Source organism: Octopus bimaculoides, chromosome 1, assembly GCF_046866305.1.
Source record: "Octopus bimaculoides isolate indiv1 chromosome 1, ASM4686630v1, whole genome shotgun sequence".
Taxonomy (NCBI): Eukaryota; Metazoa; Mollusca; class Cephalopoda; order Octopoda; family Octopodidae; genus Octopus; species Octopus bimaculoides.
In genome coordinates, this window is record NC_142928.1 from 196,002,918 (window position 1) to 196,018,572 (window position 15,655).

A 15,655-nucleotide genomic window follows, 5' to 3' on the forward strand; every position below is an offset into this window, starting at 1 on the left:
GATTTAATCCTTGTTATAATTTCTTTTATTTTTTTTTTTCTTCTGTTCAGGATTCTGTATATAAAAAACGAAAGCCTTATCAAGAATTTAGCTGATTCTGCAATGGAAGTAACGCAACAAGTGTTCCGCATGCAAAACAAAGAGAGGAAAGAATTGGTCACCCATCTGAAACAGTCCATGACTGACCGAATCCAGATTAAAAAATCCTGGCAAGATTTAGTGCAACAACTGACCCACGAGAAGTGAGTATTAGATCTGATGTAAAGATTGTTTGCCAACATAAAATGGCAGTTCTGGTTTAGGACGAATGTTGCTGTAATTTAGCCCCAGGAGACATCGTCTCCAGCTGGCTATACAACACAATCTGTGTCCTTTTATATTTTCAACATTCATCCTAAACCAGGACTGCCATGTTATGTTGGCAAACAATCTTTACTACAAAGTACTGTTGCTGAATATATCTCATTGTGAGATTTACAAATAGTAATTTTCTAATTTATAGATCCGATACAGTTCAATATTTAAGAGATGAGGAATTATTTACATTATTTATATTATTTACATTTGACAGATATTTATCCTCATCTTGTTTGTTGTTAACTACGCCATATTCCCATGGGCATATGGTGTAGTGGTTAAGAGCATGGGCTACTAACCCCCAAGATTCCGAATTCGATTCCAGGCAGTAACCTGAATAATAATAATAATAATAATAATAATATCGAAAAATACCTTAGGAATGAGAACCCAGGTTCGAAATTTCCCCAAGACACCTGAAGAAGGCTAACAGGTATATCAGCTGAAACATTGTGTTAACAACAAACAAGATGAGTACAAACATCCGTCAAATGTAAATAATGTATATAGATCTGATGTGTGATATTATTTGATACATTCTTCTTGGATTATAGAATTAATTTGTTGCTTGATTTAAACATCACAATGTCTGGTCCTTGGATACTTCTTGCAAAGTTCACTCTTCAAGACAGTCTCCAGTTTGAGGATGACTTTTTCACTTCCACCAGTTTCAAAATACCTAAAAATGGTCAGAAGTGCTGCTCTTTTCCTCATCACATATCATTTCACATGCTATCACATCATATCTGTTATTTAACACTTCTCACACATCATTTACTCTGTCTTAAAGTTGGGTTGAAAATTCCATTGGTATTATTGGATTTTTCAGCTGAAAACAATATTGTTACCATCTTTGAGATTTATAACTTGTATCTTTATCTTTTAAATTATTTCTTGTCTTCTATTTATTATGTCTTTTAATTAGTCAACATCCATTTCTATTTAGTTCATCCCTCTAACAGCCCCTATTGTCTTTTTATTTTCTTCTTTCTCAGGGCCATATGGTTTTGCCCCCAGTCATATCCTCGATCATGGCAGCTAGATCCAACGGAAGGACCCTGTCGAATACGAAAGAGAATGCAAAGGTGCCACTTGGGGATTTCTGAAAGATATATCAGTCCTAAATTTTGGGACAAGTTAAGTAAGTATAATTAAATCTTGGCTGTGTGATTATGAAGTTCACTTTAGAGAGGGAGTTGCGGGGAGGGGAAAGCTGTTAGTGATATAAATCTATTTTGGAAAGGGAGAAAACTCATGGGAGGTTTCGGTTATTCTGACCTCATCAGTGAACTGTACATCAGGAGTTGGCAAAGTGGTCAATATTTATTTCTTTATTGCCCACAGGGGGCTAAATATAGAGAGGACAAACAAGGACAGACAAACGGATTAAGTCGATTACATCAACCCCAGTGAGTAACTGGTACTTATTTAATCAACCCCAAAATGATGAAAGGGAAAGTTGAACTTGGCGGAATTTGAACTCAGAACGTAACAGCAGACAAAATACCACTAAGCATTTTGCCCGGAATGCTAACGATTCTGCCAGCTTGCTGCCCTATGTGGTCAATATTGACCACAAGGTTATCCAAGGAGTCAATAAACACTTGAAAAGATTCTGAGCAGGAGACCCAGGAAGACATGGGATGAAGTGGTGAAGCATGACCTTCGGACATTGGGCCTCACAGAGGCAATGACAAAAGACCGAGACCTCTGGAGATATGCTGTGACTGAGAAGACCCAGCAAATAAAGTGAGTTCACAGCTGTAAACTACACCAGTTTCGCATAACCAGCCCACTCAAAAAGTACCTTGGATCGTAGGGCGACACGCTGTGCTTGAGGAGACCTATTGAGTCAAGTACATTAAAATCAAAATGAAATCAAATGGAAATTGTAGTTGTGATCCTCGTGCCAATGGCTTTTATAAAGCACCATCCGAACATCGCCAATGCCAGCGCCGCCTTGACTGATTCCATGCCACCTGATTGTGGCCGATGCCAACCCCCTATGGTGCCTGTGCTGGTGGCCTGTAAAACAGCACCCTCTACACTCACGGAGTGGTTAGCATTAGGAAGGGCATCCAGCTGTAAAAACACTGCTAAATCAGTTTGGGGCCTCGTGCAGCCTCCTGGCTTCCCCAACCCCAGTCAAACCGTCCAACCCATACCAGCATGGAAAACAGACATTAAACGAGGATGATGATGAAATTAGAGATGTTGAAGATATCAACAATTCAGTGATATGAGAAATTTACAGTGTAGATGTTGAAGTAGTGATGAATCTCTCAGTAAATGTATCAAAATCTAGACTGATTGATGTAGGAAGATTGTCAAATATTTCCTAATTTTAATTTAATTGCCCTGTACATTTTTTCCTTTTCAGCGGCTGAAAAAGTTGATCCACCATTGCTCTTTCTGTTTGAAGATGATCACCAAACATCAGATTCTGCTGCCTTGATGTACCGACTTTACACTAGCGAGAAGATCCAGTAAGTATTGAACCCCGAAATTCTGAGAAATCCACAGATTAACAACAAATGATTCACCACTGGTGCACACACGTCACCTCACTGTTATATCTGTTAGGTTAAAATATGTCCATTATTACTGCAAAAATAATAGAGAATTAAGCAGATAATTTCATAGAATGATGTATGTATGGCTGTCGACCTTAAAGTGCAAGGGTAATTTACCTTTGCCAAACATTGAATACAGTTTATGCTATGTAAGAATGAGTAGGTGATGAGAATATATCTAATAGAACAAAGTGACACGGTTCTGTGTGTTCAGACTACCAACTTTTTATAACTGTGGGCAAGACTTTCTAGAACCTTTGAAATATAATATGGTAGGAAGCCTGCATAACTTTTTTAATGTGTGTTGTCATTCACTGATACAAACCAGCCAATGTTGATTGGTTTGTAAACATTTATGTAGGTGTTCTGTTCCCCCAGGGCCATTCATACGTTTTATGGTAATATTATTAGGCTGTAAGGCTTAACTGGAAGTCTAAGTGAAGTGGTTCAAATTGAGGCAGAGACCTACTATAGATTATCATCTATTTTATATACAGGCCGGCCTAAAAGTAGGTTTACAGTTATTCAACAATCTCTTTTGCATTCATATATTAACAGTTTAGATCTTAATTATAGACAAATATGAAACCATTATTCTATGCTAATTTAGTTAACTGTAAGATAGAAATTTAAATGTAATAAAATGTTTTAAAAGAAATTTAAAGTGCCTACGTGATAACTGTAACCCTACTTTTGGGCCATATATATTATTTTTATTATATTAAGGGCATTACTACATGTAAATGCCTCACGCTATGAGGGACTCTTAAAGTCAAAACTACTATAATAAATATACAGTGTACCAACACCGAGAGAATGCAACTTGGAAATTGTCTCTTAAAAACAGATTCAGCTGCAAATCATATGATTTCAAAGTTAGTGTACATAATCCACTTTCTAATCATCAGTGCAGGCATAATCAAGACACATAAAAATGAACAATATTCAACATACCAGACGAACACCAAATGTATCCAGCATAGTATATAGAGATGTTCACACTTATATATCTATGTAAGAGGCGGACTTTTCAAATTGCATCTTGGTACACGTGTATATTTGGAATGGGAGACAATATTGGTCTCTAAAAGATGGAGACTTTAAGGGTTACTTTTATTTTACTTGTTCCAGTCATTAGACTGAGGCCATGCTGGGGCAGTGGCTCAAAGAATTTTTAGTCAAATGAATCAACGCCAGTACTTATGCTATTGGTCTCTTTTGCTGAACTGCTAAGTTATCGTGATGTAAACACACTGACACACACACACATGACAGGCTTCTTCCAGTTTCCGTCTACCAAATCTATTCACAAGGTTTTAGTGGAAGACACCTGTCGAAGGTGCCACGCAGTGGGACTGAACCCAGAACCATGTGGTTGGGAAGCAGGCTTCTTAGCAGACAGACAGACAGACACACTGATATTTTATATTGTTTGAAGTAAATGTTTGATCTTATTTCTTTGTCTTAGGTTCACCTGTGGTTGTACAACCGTATCCCCGTCATCGGAAAGTAAAGGAGAGCTACTGATAGGTAAAGCCATTTCCTTCCATCATCATTCAGTATTGTCACAGCTCTTCTCTTCAGTCATCAGTCAAACGTTGTCGGTTTGACTGATGACTGAAGAGAATGTTTGAATGAGTTCTACAGACGTAAATTAAGGTGGTATAGCATATTGCCAGGTGTGAAGGACTGGCAAAGACAACCCGGTAAAGCCCTGTGCCAAAAAAGAGAGCAAGGGAGCCTCTACGTGGTTGTTCAATTTGCTCAAAATAGCAGCCAAATTCCTGTCAAATCATGTTATTGTTTTTGAATAGAATGGATGCATTATACAATCAATATAGTCTCTGATATACTGAAAGACAGGATGGTCATAGCTGGTGTACCTTTGACCGTTGGTCTTTTTGATCAAGGTGAATCTGGAGCTAAACAAGATAATATGTAAATAAATGCTAAACTCCAAAACTGCAGCTGTCATGTGTGCAGCTGCACCATGCAATTAACTGCTACTTAATTAGGGTTAATGAGCTCCCGACATGGTGTTCATGAGATTAGTACATGCTGTTTCTGTGTAGTTACCCTGTATTACTGTGTATTCACACACACACGTACACACACACACACACCACTCTCATGCATACACATACAAACACCTAAGAGACCTAACAAGAGAAAATCTCTATATTCGAGTGAGCTCATTGCCAGTGCCGCTGGACTGGCTCCTGTGCAGGTGGCACGTAAAAGACACCATTTTGAGCGTGGCCGTTGCCAGTACCGTGTGACTGGCCCTCGTGCCGGTGGCATGCAAAAGCACCCACTACTCTCTCGGAGTGGTTGGCGTTAGGAAGGGCATCCAGCTGTAGAAACTCTGCCAGATCAGATTGGGGCCTGGTGCAGCCATCTGGTTCGCCAGTCCTCAGTCAAATCGTCCAACCTATGCTAGCATGGAAAGCGGACGTTAAACGATGATGATGATTGCTCAGCCTGGAAGAAATAGCAGTCAAATCTGTCTCAAACTGCATTTATCATCTTGAAAAAGAGACGGACACATTCAATATTATGTTGTTCCGAGATAACCTAAAAGAGAAAGATTTTCACTGCTAGAATGCTTTTTTTGACCAAACAGACCTGGGGCTAAACACCAATATACACATGGGTAGTCATTCGAGCCTTACGGAGGAGATGACAAAGGGCCAAGGTACCTGGTGCCTTGCTGTATTCAAGAAAACCCCTCGTCCACAGCAGAATTGTTGATGCAGCTTCTTCTGCTGAAGAGGATTGACCTACAAGAGCCCTGTGTTGGTGCCACATAAAGGTACTGGTGTTGGTGCCGCGTAAAAAGCACCCAGCACATTCTGTAAATTGGTTGGTGTTAAGAAGGGCATCCAGCTGTAGAAACCATGCCAAAACACCGGGATCGAGAGAGACAGAATAATGCAGAGGGTTAGGCCATAGACACGAGGTAGATAGGGAGAGAATATTCTTTAGGGATTTCTGTTACATAGTTTGAGAGAATGATAGTAATTGAATCATAGAGGGACTAGACCCAGAACACGAGGGGGATTCAGACTGGAGCCTGGTGCAACTCTCTCTGGCTGGTCAAGCCATCCAACCCATACCAGAATAGAAAACAGACTTATGATGATGATGATGATACACTCACACACACACGTATGTATACTAACCTATTTCCTGTTGTATTATTTCAGGTGAACGAAATGTCTACTTTGTGGCTGATGTGGCTGTATCTGACATGAATTATACTCAGGTAAGAACAACCTCCTACTCTCCCTCCTTACTCTCCCTCCTTACTCTCCTCACCCACTTTCTTCCATCATGGCAACTATGACCGTAACTTTAATCACATGTGTAATAATCCTTCCTACTGAAGGCATAAGGCCTTGAAATTAGGAGGGAACCAATCGATTAATTTTGAGGGAGGGGACTAGTCGATTAATTTTGAGGGAGGGAGCCAGTCAATTAATTTTGGAAGAGGGAACTGTAATCGACTATTCCCCTGCCCCAGTGTATCACTGGTACTTAATTTATCAACCCCAAATGATGAAAGGCAAAGTCAACCTCGGCGGAATTTGAACTCAGAACCTAAAGACGGATGAAATGCTGTTAAGCACTTTGCCCAGCGTGCTAACGATTCTGGCAGCTTGCCACCCTCAGCATATGTAATAACAGCACATGCTTCCCATGTGATTCTGGGTTCAGTTCCACTGCATGGCACCTTGGGCAAGATGCTGTTACAAATTGTAACAAAGATCGTAACACAGTCTTTAAAGTAGATTACAGGGTTGTCTTAAAAATGTAGGAATATATTGCACACTTCGGTCTTGGATATAATATTTCTGAAAATAAGGTATGTTGGTCATGGCTGGAACGTCAGTCTATAAATATTTAAAGGGTTGAAAGTTAAAAGCTTTGTTGGTTGTTCTTCCTCCTTGGCAGTAATTCCATTTTATGTGTAGGATTTTGGTTATGAGGGAATTGAGATAACTTTTTTGAAGGCTAATTATGATTCTGTTCTTATGATTTAAAACTAATTATGAATTCTTGATAATCTCTAACAGGTGTTGCTTGGCAACAAAGATCAACTCTCCATGACGTGGCCACAGATGGATATCAAAGAATTTCTTCCACGTTGGTACCAACTAAAAGACGTTGGCCTTGAAATCTTTTTAACAAATGGCAAAACCTGTTTACTGGCATTCAGTTCTACAGAGGTAAGTCCTTATATCGTCGCCATTGTTTTCATTTGACTTTGGTTAGCTTCGCTGATGGTCAGAAGATGTTTTGGTACCCCCACTCTTCCTCAGTAAAATGGAAGGGTCAAGTTTTTAACACATCCTGCTATTGATGTCTTGTCTGTATTTCAAATTTATGGTGTGGAGAAACCATTTTTATTTTTTAGCACAGTCTGGGCCTCCACTTCAGGCACTTATCCTAAATATTTGTAAAGAACTTAGCTAGGTGGTGTGTGTGTGTGTTAGTGTATATCTAATTAATGGATTCCAACTTGACAGAGGTTTCCATACTACAGCAAATGTATCATTTGTTGTTGTATAAAGCAAGTTTTTAGAAGCTATGAACTATGACTTGGTATCCCCAGCTGGCAATGGTTTGAGACATCATTCATAGCCCAATGGTGTGTTGTTTTCAAACATAATGTCCATAAGGAGACAATTCCCATATCATATATCTTTTCATGTTTGAGTGTGCATCATCATCGTTTAACGTCCGCTTTCCATGCTGGCATGGGTTGGACGCTTTGATTGAGGACTGGCGAGCCAGAAAGCTGCACCAGGCTCCAATCTGATCTGGCAAAGTTTCTACAGCTGGACGCCCTTCCTAACGCCAACCACTCCGAGAGTGTAGTGGGTGCTTTTACATGCCACCGGCACAAGGGCCAGTCACACGGTACTAGCAACGGCCACACTCAAAATGGTGTTTAAACATGTTAAATCTTATACACACCTATATCGCATTCAGCACTGCTTCGTGCTCCTCTAATTAATTCCAGCTTGGCAAAGCTCTGCACACACCAGCAAATGTATCATTTGCTGTTCTGATATAGAAACAAACTATTATTGGCTGTGAATTACAACTTGGGATCTGTAGCTGACAATGCACAACAATACAGGAATGCATGTGTCCTCTGGTCCAATGGCATCGTTCATACCTCAACAATGTGTCTTTCATTTGTTGTCTACAACCCTTTAGCATTCAAATTACTCTGTCAAATGTATTGCTTTTTTATTCACATTGTTTTGAATTAATCATGCATTATCTTGTAAATTCAAGATTTTAATTGTGTGATTGTTTATTTTTAGAATGGCATTGAAGGGTAGGTGTGAGAGGTTAAATCTGGCCACTTACAACATAAAATAAGAGAATATTTGGGCCAGATATGGTTAGTTTAAATGCCAAAGGGATAAGGAGAGTTTCTCTGTCTTGAGACAATTTCTGCTGTGTATGTCTCTCCATGTCTGAGTGTACCTGGACCTATTAAATATAATTATACACACCTATATTGTATTTGTGTATGAGAGATTCTGACGTGGTTGAGGTTTAACTCATGTAGTATGAGCTAGGTGGGAGTTTTATGAAGGAAGGATTTGGGAAAAATGTATGGCACAGTTGTAGGGTCAGACAGCATTATAATGATGAGAGGGACACTTTGGCAGGGGTTGTTTATAGTTTGATAGTTCTGAGAAACAGAAATTGTAGCTGTAAAGATGGATGAGATACAGACAAGACACTGCAGATTGTGGGGTCATGTTTGTGGCAGCCCTCTTTTGTTTTGGTCTTACAGCCAAATGTGTCGCTCCATCTTTTAAGACAGCAGGGTCTGATTTGAGAGAATTTTGCTGCTATTTTCACCTTTTAGATGACCACATAGTGACCTCTTTGTTGGCTCCAGTAATTTAATGGTCATCTTATGTAGGATTAGTTGAAAGGCAACAAATAATCAATGTTGAGGTATTTTTTTGCCCCATGAAGTGGACATTTAGGGTTTGAGAGGGGGGGGGGGTGTTCTATTGTTTAATTCTTTTTGTTTGTTTGTTTGCAGGAACGCAATCAAACCCTGAAGCAGCTTGAAAACGTGGAACTTCCCAATTTGGTGAAAGGTGAGAACATGTCCAGTATCCAGCAACTGTGGGGAAGTGGACGCATGACAAATTTTGAGTATTTGACTCTGTTGAACAAGATCGCTGGCCGATCCTTCAATGACCTTATGCAATATCCCATCTTCCCATTCATTATCAGAAATTACGAGAACGAAGAATTAGATTTGTCTAATCAATCCCTCTATAGGTAAGTACAACTTAGATGACTACTACTACTACTACTACTACTTTTCCTTCATCATCATCATCATCATTATTATTATTCTGGTGTTATTATTATTATTTGATGCAAACACACAGCTTATTTTGCTGGGTATGATGGAAAGTGTCAGGCGCCCACAGCCAATAGACTAAGGTGACACTTTTTTACAGGTATAACGGAGAAAGAAGATACAAACAATAAGTTTTGGGTAAGTTGAACAAGCTACAATTTCTTCGTCTCGTTATCAAAATACGATTGTCAAAAGAGAATAATGGTTATATTACGGCCTGGAACAAGGATTTAAATGACTTCAGTTCTGCTGGTTCTGTTGATGTGGCTAATGGTCTGCTGTCTGTTGTGGTAACGATGAAGACCAGAGAAGGCTGGTTGAAGAGAGCTGTGTGACAGACTGGATTTCTGGTTGATCGATGCTGGTCCAAAGAGACGTGGCGTGTGGTCAATGGCTGATGCCAAAGACCAAGCGAAGCAGAACACAAGGGCTTTTATAACCCTGGGTAGGCTCCAGAGACAAAGTGATCTTTTCCGCATTGAAAACAAACTGTTGCAAACACGCGATTGGACAGTTAGTAACTGACCAATACATGCAACTAGTTTGGCAAGCCACTGGATCATGTGACCAGATGGAAAGAAAACGTCTGGTGAGCCCATTCTGTGGTATTTAAGCTTAAACAACCAAACATAATAAAAGCATTACACACTTCTGCTACACTGGTCGTGCTTCAAGAACCCTGCGAAGAATTCTTGCAGCTCCAAGCAATGCTGACTTTTGTAGGTGTTCTACCATTGCTTTTGTACCAACCCTTTTGAACCATAATGGTAGTTGGGTTATTATTATTATTATTATTATTATTATCATGCCTTTGCACAGTTTCTAATGCTGGAGATGTACTACAGTGTCAGCTGTTCACTACCAGTGAACTAAGGTAACACCTCTTATTTTTCGAGCACCTTCCGGAGTATTCGAGCGGTTCCAAGCAGTGCTGTTTTCTGTAAGTGCTCCACCCTTATTGCAGCCCCTATTTGTTCCACGTACTTCGCGAGATTTTTACTCGCTGTTCCCAGGGCTCCGACAATTATTGGTATTACTACCACCTTTTTCGTTAACCACAACTGCTTAACTTCCCAAGCTAACCTGTCATATCTCTCGACTTTTCTTTCTTCCTTATCACATACCTTGTTGTCAGCTGGAAATGCTATATCTATGATCCAACATAGTTTGCTTTCATTCTCAATTAATACTATGTCTGGCTTCCTATTCTCTATCTCATGGTTGCACTGAATCATAAAATCCCATAGGATCTTTGCATTATCATTTTTGATGATGCCTTCAGGTTTGTAGTCGTACCAATTTTTTGCTCTGTCAAGTCCATACTTGTTGCAGAGTGTCCAATGGACAAGCCTGGCTATATTGTCATGGTGTCTCTTATATTTCTTCTGGGCTAGTGACGTACATTGGCTGGTAATATGCCATACGGTTATTATTATTATGTCCACAGATTCTGCACTTATTATTATTATTATTATTATTATTATTACTATTGTGATCACTGGTGCATTGGACAAAATGTTCAGAGCTGTTTTTCCTGACTCTGAGTTTAGATCCTGCCAAGGTCAACTTGGCCCTTCATCTCCCTGGGGTTGATAAAATAAAATACCAGACAGGTACTGGGGTCAGTGGTATTGACCCGAACCATCTTCCCCTCAAAATTGCCTAAATTAGAAATCATTATAATTATTATTATTATTAATTTTATTTAAAATGGTGAGCTGGCAGAACCTCGTTAGAGCAAGGGAAGGAATGCTTTGTGGTATTTGTCCTGGTTCTTTACATTTTGAGTTCAAATCCTTGCAAGGTCAACATGGCCTTTCATCCCTCTGGGGCTGATAAAACAAAGTACCAGTCAAGTACTTGAGTCACTGTAATCACGCAAACTTTCTCCCCTCAACTTTCTAGTCTTGAGGGGAGGGCATTGCAGGATTGGTAATGTATATGTTTGATGACAGTGATGTCATGTTGTTTTTGATGAAGATGATGATGATGATGTCAAGTTTGGTGATAATGGTGTTATGTTTGATGACGGCTGTAATAAATGATGATGAATTGCGTCGTGTATGATGGCAACTCCTGTACGATGACAAGTGCGTCATATTTGATGACGACATCCTGTGTATATCTTATTATTTAATCAACCAGTTATTTTTTCTAATGTTCTGTTATCTTCATCCCGCATTTTCCAGAGACTTATCAAAACCCATTGCTGTGCAAGACAAATCTAGAGAAAAGAAATACATTGAAAATTATCAGGTAAATATCTTTTGTTTTACAAGATTTTTGAGTTCTATATTTAAGAGACGAGGAATTATGTACATTATTTACATTTGATGGATATCTGTCCTCATCTTGTTTTGGCTGATAGACCCTCCAGCCTTCATCAGGTGTCTTGGGGAAATTTCGATCCTGGTTTCTCATTCCTAAGGTATTTTTCGATGTTATCATTATTATTATTATTAAGGTCATTGCTTGTAATCGAACTCGGAATCTTGAGGTTAGTAGCCCACGCTCTTAACCACTATGCCATATGCTTATGGACCCATGGGCATATGGCATAGTAGTTAAGAGCGTGGGCTACTAGCTCCAAGATTCCAAGTTCAATTCCAGCCAATGACCTGAATAATAATAATAATAATAACATTGAAAAATACCTTAGGAATGAAAACCCAGGTTCGAAATTTCCCCAAGACACCTGATGAAGGCTGGAGGGTAGCATTCTTCCCTTTCATGGGACTGTGGAAGAGGTAGACCCAGGAAGACATGGGATGAGGTGGTGAAGCATGACCTTCGAACATTGGGCCTCACAGAGGCAATGACAGGAGAGCAGGACCTTTGAATATATGCTGTGATTGAGGAGACCCAGCAACTAAAGTGAGATCACAGCCACACATGTCCAGCCATGTTAAGAGAACCCCTGATGCATCGGGCGATATGATATGCTTGAGACGACCTGTTGAGTCAAGTAAAACCAAGATCATAGCTGTGGCCAGTGCCCCCTGACTGACTTCTGTTCCGGTGGCATGTATAAAGCACCATCCAAATGTGGTCGATGCCAGGTCCACCTGACTGGCTCCCATGTCAGTGGCAAGTAAAAAGTACCTACCACACTCTCGTAGTGGTTGGCGTAGGGAAGGGCATCCAGCTGTAGAAACCTTGCCAGATGAGACTGGAGCCTGGTGCAGCCTTCTGGTTCTCCAGACCCCAGCCAAACCATCCAACCCATGCCAGCATGGAAAACAGACTGACTAAATTCTTATTCTTCTTCCAAAGCTACCAAAAACACCAAACATTCTCCTCTTAATTATTCTACTTTGTGAATTTCTTATCTTTACCCAACACAGACCAGCACTGATTTCTTTGGATTTTACCAATTCCACTTTACAATTCTATGTTTCAGTACTTAAAGCAAGAATATGAGAAATTCCTGTCAAAGAATGATGAGACTTTCTACCGTGTGGCACCATACCATTATGGTAGCCATTACTCAAACAGTGGAACTGTTCTGCATTTTTTAGTCCGCTTGCCGCCTTTTACCAAAATGTTCCTCAACTTCCAAGGTAAGTCTTTACTCCATCCCAAACGATTTCTTCAGAAGTCTGTGACTTATTCTGGTCTTTGTTTTGCAAAAATTTAAACTCAGTTAACTTTGGACTGGAAGAGTTTATTTCTTTACATATTCTTGGAGAAGGGATCGTCATCATCATCATCATTGCCAACACCATCATTACTATCATCACCACTATTACCATCATCATCATCATCACCATCATTATCATCACCATTATCATCACCACCACCACCATCATCATTACCATCATTATCATCACCACCACCATCATCATCATCATCATCATCAACACCACCATCACCACCACCGTCATCATCATCATCATCATCAACACCACCATCACCACTACTACCATCATCATCATTGTCGTCATTTGTTGGAATCATTTGACAGGAGCTTGCAAGGCCAGGAACTGTATGAAGGCCCCTTTTGTTTGTTTTGGCATGGTTTCTGTGACTGGATGCCCTTCCTAGTGCCAACCACTTTACAGAGTGTACTGGGTACTTTTCATGTGGCACCAGCACTGACAGGGTCACCAAGCAACTTGCAAGACAAAACCCCCTCAACTTGAGAAGGGGAGAGCAGTATTAAGGGAAATGGTTTGTGCCAGTTGAGAGATTTAAGGCACAGAGGGGACAGATACAGGGGGTCTTAGTGTAGAATAGATACAAACTTATAAATCAAAATCATTGACTAATAACTGATTGTATCCGTGTAAGATTGAATCAAAGATGTTTATTAATGCCATAACTTTATCTCATTTACAGATAACCATTTTGATCTGCCTGACCGAACATTTCACAACATGGCCATTACGTGGAAACTATCCAGTTATCAGTCAATAAGTGATGTTAAAGAACTCATTCCGGAGTTTTTCTTCCAACCAGAGATGTTTCTAAACTCAGAAGGTAGGAAATGTCTGAACAATTGGTCAGTGATATTTTTTTTCAGTCGTCGCCTTCCCGGTACTCATGCCAGTGACACGTGAAAAGACATTTGAGCGAGGTTGTTCCAGTGCCGCTGGACTGGCTCCTGTGCAGGTGGCATGTAAAATACACCATTTTGAGCGTGGCTGTTGCCAGTACCGCCTGACTGGCTTTCGTACTGGTGGCACGTAAAAGCACCCACTACACTCTCGGAGTGGTTGACATTTGGAAGGGCATCCAGCTGTAGAAACTCTGCCAAATCAGATTGGAGCCTGTTTGCAGCCATCTGGTTCACCAGTCCTCAGTCAAATCGTCCAACCTATATAAAATAAATGCGCCCTTTTAAAGCCTACCCAGGCTCATGGGCCCGGTTTCCCGGTTTCTATGGCGTATGTGTTCCCCATCTGGACGGGACGCCAGTCCATCGCAGCGTTACTCATTTTTGCTAGCTGAGTGGACTGGAGCAACGTGAAATGAAGTGTTTTGCTCAAGAACACAACTTGTCGCTCGGGCCAGGAATTGAAACCACAATCTTTACGATCATGATGCTGACACCCTAACCACTAAGCCATGCGCCTCCACCGTCCAACCTATGCGAGCATGGAAAGCAGATGTTAAACGATGATGATTGCTATTTCTAGCAAGTCAAGAAACTGTATAAAACAGAAGTTCTTAAACGTTTTTTTGCCTATGGAATCCTTTGCTTCCTGTTTTACTCAGGTGGACCCCTGCACCCATTCAGTGTTTAAAAAAATCCTATCATATTTTCATAATTAAATATTATTAGGAATTGTGTAGAGGTAGACCCAGGAAGACATGGGATGAGGTGGTGAAGCATGATGCATAATCTTCAAACTTTGGGCCTCACAGAGGCAATGACTGGTGACCGAGACCCTTGGCGATATGCAGTGCTTGAGAAGCCCTGTCAAGCCAAGGGAAATTGTAGTCAAGGCTGATGCTGGTGTCATGTAACTGGCATGTAAAGAGCACCTTTTGTGCGTTGGACCTCCCAGAAGCAAAGTGGCCAGTGGCACGTGAAAAGGTCCCTTTGAGTGTTGGGCCTCACGGAGACAATGACAAATGACTGAGACCTTGGCATTATGTTGTGCTTGAGAAGAAGACCCATCAAGCCGAGCAAAATCACAGTCGTGGCAGATACTGGTGTCACACAAATGGCACCTGTGCCAGTGGCATGTAAAAGCACTCATTACAGTCTCGGATTGGTTGGCATTAGGAAGGGCATCCAGCCATGGAAAGCCATGCCAAATCAGACTGGAGTTTGGTGCAGCCTTCCAGCTTACCAACCCTGGTCAAACTGTCCAACCCATGCCAGCATGGACAACAGAGACGTTAAATGATGATGATGTGTGCAAAAAAAAATTTTTTAATATTTTTTATATTGTAGAAGTACAACCAATTTAATGCACATAAATTTTAACAACAAAATCTTGCATGGACCCTGAAGGGCCGTGTGAACCCCAGTTGAGAACCACCAGTGTGGAGCAATGGTTCTTATAGTCTCGGGTCACATTCCTCCCCTTATAATCCCACCTATTCTCAATCCCCCCCCCCTTTTCACTTCTCATCAAATAATTGAATGGTTTGAAACTGGATGAAGTCTAAAACAGCAGAATTTTTATCAACTGTTCACTTGTGATCATCTTTATACTTGTACATATTGGCAATCCATTTGAATAAATGGACACGGACACACACATACATATAGAGTTAAAGGCGGTGAGCTGGCAGAAACGTTAGCACGCCGGGCAAAATGCTTAGCGGTATTTCATTTGTCTTTATGTTTTGAGTTCAAATTCCGCCG

At 40.5% G+C, this 15,655-nt stretch overlaps 1 protein-coding gene across 4 annotated transcripts in view; it reads left to right on the top strand.

Annotated features, from left to right (window-relative positions):
• Positions 1 to 15,655, top strand: part of LOC106869897 (lysosomal-trafficking regulator) — a 204,809-nt gene that overhangs the window by 177,428 nt on the left and 11,726 nt on the right. For all 4 annotated transcript variants that reach the window (XM_089365207.1, XM_089365198.1, XM_089365192.1 and 1 more), the window contains 10 exons: positions 51 to 242; positions 1,353 to 1,498; positions 2,738 to 2,843; positions 4,399 to 4,460; positions 6,137 to 6,195; positions 7,007 to 7,159; positions 9,007 to 9,251; positions 11,526 to 11,592; positions 12,737 to 12,896; positions 13,675 to 13,815. In XM_089365207.1, coding sequence (XP_089221333.1) covers positions 51 to 242; positions 1,353 to 1,498; positions 2,738 to 2,843; positions 4,399 to 4,460; positions 6,137 to 6,195; positions 7,007 to 7,159; positions 9,007 to 9,251; positions 11,526 to 11,592; positions 12,737 to 12,896; positions 13,675 to 13,815 — 1,331 coding nt within the window. The remainder of the gene's footprint in view (positions 1 to 50; positions 243 to 1,352; positions 1,499 to 2,737; positions 2,844 to 4,398; positions 4,461 to 6,136; positions 6,196 to 7,006; positions 7,160 to 9,006; positions 9,252 to 11,525; positions 11,593 to 12,736; positions 12,897 to 13,674; positions 13,816 to 15,655) is intronic.